This window comes from Acyrthosiphon pisum, chromosome X (assembly GCF_005508785.2).
Source record: "Acyrthosiphon pisum isolate AL4f chromosome X, pea_aphid_22Mar2018_4r6ur, whole genome shotgun sequence".
Classification (NCBI taxonomy): domain Eukaryota; kingdom Metazoa; phylum Arthropoda; class Insecta; order Hemiptera; family Aphididae; genus Acyrthosiphon; species Acyrthosiphon pisum.
The window spans coordinates 119,372,119-119,378,887 of NC_042493.1; the positions used below are offsets into that span (position 1 = coordinate 119,372,119).

General features: G+C 27.6%; 1 protein-coding gene and 1 long non-coding RNA gene across 3 annotated transcripts; one reads left to right on the plus strand and one right to left on the minus strand.

Annotated features, from left to right (window-relative positions):
• Positions 1-340: 340 nt before the first annotated feature.
• Positions 341-1,643, minus strand: LOC107882795. Its single transcript, XM_016801711.2, has 2 exons — positions 1,277-1,643; positions 341-709 (listed from the first exon to the last, which is right to left on the minus strand). Exons 1-2 carry the CDS (start codon positions 1,460-1,462, stop codon positions 560-562), a joined length of 336 nt encoding a protein of 111 aa, XP_016657200.1. The 5' UTR covers positions 1,463-1,643; the 3' UTR covers positions 341-559.
• A 146-nt stretch (positions 1,644-1,789) lies between these two features.
• LOC107882796 lies at positions 1,790-4,203 on the plus strand. Of its 2 annotated transcripts, none has more exons than XR_001678920.2 (4): positions 1,790-2,052; positions 2,113-2,252; positions 3,954-4,081; positions 4,165-4,203. It is a non-coding gene; the product is annotated as an uncharacterized LOC107882796 (long non-coding RNA). The 2 variants fall into 2 exon arrangements; XR_001678919.2 differs by having other exon boundaries at positions 1,791-2,044.
• The last annotated feature ends 2,566 nt before the right edge of the window (positions 4,204-6,769 follow it).

Consider the following 6,769-nt stretch of genomic DNA (forward strand, 5'->3'; position numbering starts at 1 on the left):
AACTTAAGCTTTATAAAACATTATTTTACTATCAGGTCTTATACAACTTGTAATTTATCTATCTGTAAAAAACGAAAAAGATATACGGAGCAGCAACAGAAAAGATAAAAAAAAATTGAACACATAAAGTTAAGCCAATTCATTGTTTTTATTTTATATAATATAATATTGGTTTTATATTTCATACAAGATATTTTATTTTTAAAAATAAATAGTTACAATCGCATAATTTGAAATATGTAAAAAATATTACAAAGTAAAAATTATTATTAATTAAAGTACTTATAAGAATTTAATAATATCAAGTCATTTTTTTAAATAAAAAAAAATAATTTGAGTCTGAACAAAAAAATAAATTTAGTAAAATTATTTTTGTATAGCTACTGCTAGTGTTGGGTAAAGTACTTTTAAAAAATAATTTTGTTACAATGCGTTAATTTAAATAAATTATAATGAAATTACTACAGTGTTATTGCAAGAGTAATTTAGTTAAAGAAATTTTTAATTTGTGTTATGTTACTACCCAACACTGCCTATTAGTCTTACAAAAAACAATACCCTACATTTGATCACCCAATTTAGAATCAAAAAAGTTTATCAAATGCTCTATATATTCGATTCTAAAATTGACCATTTCGATTTCCAAATTCAAACAAGCTATTTCTCTCTGAGCTTTCCGTTTGAAACTTTTGCAGTCATGATTGTGTTTCTATAAAAATTAAACGAATAGTATGTAGAATGGAAATCAGATACAAAACATAAAGAAGTTATTATCCGTTGATTAATTAATTTTCAATTGATAAACTAAATTAATGAATTAATAGTCATTACTCAAGAGGATGTCACACCCGCATCTGTTGTCCTACAATTCCAATTAAACTAAAATGAAAGCATCTGTGATTATCTATGTTCTCTCGTTGGGTTTTTACAGTGTATTAATTTTTAAGTGAATTATGTGCATTTTCTAATATTCATATTTTACATAGGTAGGTATACTCATCAATCACTTCATGATTAAAATATTGTGAAAACCCAACGAGAGAAAACAGATAATATTCTTGAATTTATGATTGGAATTGCAGGAAATAAATTTAGACATAAATTAAGACAGAGACAACACGCCGTGCAGGTATGACGTACTCTCGATATTCATATGCATTCAACTGCTGTTTGGTAGACGATTTATTGGGTATATGCTATTGCGTCGAATATAATATTAAATGTGTATCAATGGTTATTTGTGGGTTTGTAGATTTTCATTGTCATTTTTACATACCTTTTTTGGGTCATTTCCCAATGACTGCTCGGGTGTATTATTAATATTTTCATCTGCAGCAACCATTTTATCTTCTGTTATGTGTGCTGAAACGTCAGATGTAGACAAACGAGCAATAATAATAATATATAAATGTAGGTCGTGTATATAAATTAATTGCCCACTGCTCAGTACTTTTACGAACATTAGCCGAGTATAATATGAACCACCAAAGCATTAATTACGCACGGGCTAGGCGATGACATAATATTTTATCAAGACGTGATAAATAGGTCATCGGAAATCTTTCGCAACCAAAATCATAGGTCAACTTACTAACGTATAAGTCTATGACCGAAACGCGCATACCTGCTCAGGCCTAGGTAACCTAGCAACCGTTAATATTATCCGTATTATTATTAATTGTGGCCCCCACAAAACTCTTTCATAGTCGGTGTCTACTGCAACAGTTGGCATCACCGAGACCACGACCGACTCCCGCAGACTTAATCTATACTAGGTACCTACTAAGAATCTGTGCTGACGCCGCGAATCTTCCATCGGCACGTTTATAGATAATGGAAGATTCCTCTGTTATCTATGAGCACGGTCGACCGTGACAATAAAATTATTATAGTTCAATGGACGATACGACGTCCGCGGTCCGCTATCACAGTATCACTACGAGCCATTTAATTGCCTAATGACTTCATTCGTTAAACAAACAAACAGTGTCATGATGTAGCTCATCTTCTCAACGCATTCTGGGCAACACAATACACATACTAGGTGACAAAGTACAATATTATACTGATTTGAAATAAAAGGTACATTCATTTAATGTTTTGTGTTCGCAGTAATCGTAAAACAATGAGAAACAAGGTTCAATTTTCTCTACAAGACCGGCCTACAATGCATTCAAGTTTGATTGTCCTTCGAAAACTGTCACTTGCAAGAGCCGTGTAGCACTCAACAGAATACAACCATAAATAGGCAGGTACTTAATTTAATAAGTAAAATTAGTCGATGTTATTTTTTATTTACCTTATTGAAACGATTAAATAATATTTTAGTCATTGATCATTGTACACATTACCGGTGTATTTCACCACGGCTGTGTTGTAGGTATAATAACATTATTTTTTTACTTTCTATTGGGTTATACAGAGATAGACTACACATTTTTGTAAATGTCATTTATTATTGATTTTAAGAAGTCAGTTAAGTTCTATATATTCAGTACTGTATACAACTATTCATTTCGGTAGGTATTAAAGGTATTAAATATAGGTAGCAAACAAAAGTTTGAAAAAGAAATTTTAAAACCCATAAGAACTATTTCGAATGCCTTGTTTTTATTTTACAGTCGAGTTGCTATAGGAGTAGATTATGTAGACGAGGACACTAATACCCAATTGAGATTTTGAAAGAAAGTTGGATCCAGCATATCATAATATATAATATATAATATCATGGTTTAAATATACAAGGCCCAATATACGGTCCTTATCATAGTATATAATATCATAGTATTACGGTATAGGTCGTCTTCTTACGCTGCCATTTTAATTCCTTAACGTGATAAAATTATATAGTAGGGGTACTATTCCAATAACCTTGTATATTTAAGCCGTGATATATAGTATTATAATCAAGTATGTTATTTACGATTTTGTATAGTTAAATTTTACCTAACTGATATAGTAATTTCAACTAACTTCTGTAGTTTTCTATACCTACTTAATATTTAAACTAAGATTAAAAGTATTTTTATTATTTTTTTAGTAATATGGAATAAACCTTAGCATTCAGTCAGTCAATATTAGTATAAAAAAAATAAACAAATCATTAATTATTGGAGGTGATGAATCCAAACTGGTGAACTTAATTTCTAAATTATGTACTTTGGCTGAAATAATAGATGTAATGTAGTCAGATTTATATAATAAATCATCTTACGCAATTTACACAAGACAACTTTAAATTGTGTATTTGATGATCAAAATCAGTGACGTTAATGACATCTGAAATTTCTATACAGTAGTATATATACCACCAACACAAACTCAGAGTTAATTTGATTACATAAATCCCACCCATCCACGGCCGACCACCCCCTCCCTCCCATTAAATAACATTTGGCATTTGTCACTATTAAGACAAGAGAAAAACTATTTCAGTTTAATTTTAGTATTTATTAATCCAATTTTAGATTCTTTTGAGAACAATAAGTGTATTGGTAATATTATGGTACTTGTAGTTATATTTGTGTCTTAAGCTGCTGGTTTTTAAATAAAATCATTTATTGTATAAATAATTGGTATTTTAGTGCATTAAATAGATTAAAATATGTTAAAACTATCTTATAATATTTTTCCTAATAATCAGAATTTTTTTATATACTTATTTGGTATTATTTGTTTCTCCGATAAAAAATATTTAATACCCACCACTAAAATTTATATTCTGTACCCTATGGTATTGAATATTTTAATCTTGGTGTTAATGTTTTGATTAATCGTAATCAATCATAATTATCTGGGTATGGGGTTATTTTGGGTAAATCGGGATTATGAAAATATACATTAATGCATATTTTAATAGTAATGTTTTATTCTAATACAATGAGTTAGGCTTATATTGCTGACTAATTCGGTTTAAACTCAAATAAAATACCTTAAAATGGTTTTTTTTTCAGCTCCATCTCAAGGAGACAGTGTTGTAACGACTACCAAAAACAATAACATGTCGATATGTACCAAATTTGCCATACAAATTAAGTGTCAATTAGGTAGTGCATCATAACGTGTTGTTATCCTTGAAAAGGTATGATTAATTATAAACTGTTCATTTGTATTATGTAAAATTTGTAATATGTTAATAAATCATTTTTTGATGTCTTTTTTCAGAATATGATGATAGTTTGGTTTGATGTCTGTCAGGATAACCAAAATAAAACTAAATCCTATGGTGCATTAATAGCCTCAATAATGACACCCACACTACTTACTTCAGCTGTTCAAGCATATGAAAGTGAACTGGAACTTTCAAGCTATTTTTTCAATGAGCATTATTGCTAGAATGTATATAATTTAATTATTTATATTAAAATTAAAAATATAATATATATTATAGAATTTAGTATCTACCAGTCTAGTGTGCAACCTATCGATTATTTTGAGGTCTAGTATGCAACTTACCAACATTATTCAATATTAATTTGTCATATTATATAATATTAATAAGAGATTTATGCATTTAAACATAATTGTTATAAAGAGTTCATGAAGTATGGCATATTTATTTAACCTATTTTGGCTGATAGTTGATATTAAATTGTTTTAAATTTTCTTAGTATCGCATATGATTGTTCAGCTGTGCAAGATGAAAAGAATTTTATTATGAAAATAAGCTCAATAAATATTATCATTGATTGTAAATACTATAGATTGCTCACTACCATACAAAATTTGCTACGCCAAATCTACTAGCAATCCTGGTGTTATTATCCAGAACTATTTCATCACTAGGATCACCAGTTTTCATGTCACCAACTGTAGTATTAATTTATTTTTGTTTTATAATATATAAAAATTGTCTAAATATACTGTGATAGAGTAAATATTAGACATCAATTTGTAAACCATTATTAAGGACTATATAGGGCTATATAGGACTATATAAGGCAATAACAATATTTAAGTAGCTAATTATTTTTTTTCTTAATTTATGTGGATTTTCGAATTATTTTGTAGTTAAAATGTATACATTTTTCAATTAAATTGAACCTTAAGCTTGAAAATGTATAACATGTTCTTCATTAGTTGATCTTAAGCATTCTTAAAATTGGATAATCTAAACAAAATTAATGTTTGTTCTTCTAACAATTTCAGTTAATTTATTGCACTTCGAAAAACGTTCATTTTAATAATTTTAATGGACATTTTTTATAGGGCACAGTGAGGGTTCCAGGTCCAAAATCATTACTTTTTTTTTTTTGAACTATGAAAAATGAAGTCTGAGGATATGATTTAGTGTGATATATGATTTCTTCAGATGATAGTTCATAACTCTTTAAACATGAAAAATTACATCATTAATCATGATATTATATAGTGTCATTTATTATTACTATATAAATTAATTATGATATTAATTAATATACCTACTAATAGATAAAAACAAAATTACACTTATTCTTAAGTTATTTTTTTATAAATATTGTTCAGGACATAAACCTAATTAGTAAAATACTAAATAGTGATCTCCCATTACATTAGGAAAATGTTACAAATATTAAAATGATTGTGTGTCATACTTATTCCTTATTCAGGAGTACTGTTGCTTTCAAATGTGTAAAATCATGCCTAATTAGGCTTATTTTTATTTTGAATGTATTAATTAGAATTTAGACATACAATTTTTATTTGTGGTCCAATCATAAAAATCACCTTTGACCCAATACATTGCTACGGCTTCAACACTTTTGTTGGAAACATCTTTAGACCAATTAGTTAACCTTTATTTTGTAAATACTACAAATAAAAAATAAATTATCAATTGTATAATAATAAAAAATAATAATAATATTATCTAAACACTAACGAATAAGTATTATTTTTTTTTATCATACATTTATAATGTTATTAATGATGTAATATAGGAAAATAAAAGTCCAAATTTTATGTGGTGAGTTTAATTGCATATACTTTTTATTACATTTTGAACTGTGAATATTAATTGAATAATAATTAGATGATATTTTGTGATTGGCATACTGGAATATTAGGTTCACAAAATTTAAAATACTCTGAAGATATTTTAACAACTGCCAAAGATTTTTTTGATTTCCTAAGAAAATTTTAAATAGTAATAACATTTCTCAAGAGGTCCATATTTTTAAAAATCAACTACAACATGTATCAACCAATGGACATTGTGTAATATAAATTGATTACCTACCTTAAAGTTTTGTTAGTACAAAAGTACTGTTCCAAAAAATTTACTAATTTATCATTTTTAACATTTCTAAGTATTTTAAAGAAAATATTTAAGCAAATAAAATGAAAAAACATTCATCAGTTAGTTAGATTTTGAACTACAAGCCCCGTATAGTGGAAAAATCTAAACTCAGTAGCTTTTCATCTCGTTTCTTCTGATAAGCTTATAAGAACACTAGAACAATCATAATTAATGGCTTATGCGGTTCCCACACATTTTTGGATCACGGCGGGCTTTTTGCACTATAATGTTTTAAAAAGACGCCCTCCCCAAGCCATAGAATGACTAATCATAAGAAATAGAAAAAATTAATAAAAAATTGTAATGAGTAGTAATATATATGTCACTGTATTTGTTATTTAATATATTTGTCAGTAACAAAATGTTATAAATAGAGCTCGGATTTCAATGCAAGAGACTTTTTGGATTGACAAGCACTATGCTTTCCAAGTTACAATGGTGTGAAATATAAGTAGGTACATACCTACCTACTATTCTAACGAACTCATTTCA

What these genes read in the sequence shown, in the direction of transcription:
- LOC107882795 (XM_016801711.2), bottom strand. Translation starts at nt 1,462, where the DNA reads ATGTTCGTAAAAGTACTGAGCAGTGGGCAATTAATTTATATACACGAC. An exon ending in TGGGAAATGACCCAAAAAAG is followed by an intron (nt 710 to 1,276) that starts GTATGTAAAAAT and finishes TAATTTTTATAG; the next exon opens with AAACACAATCATGACTGCAA.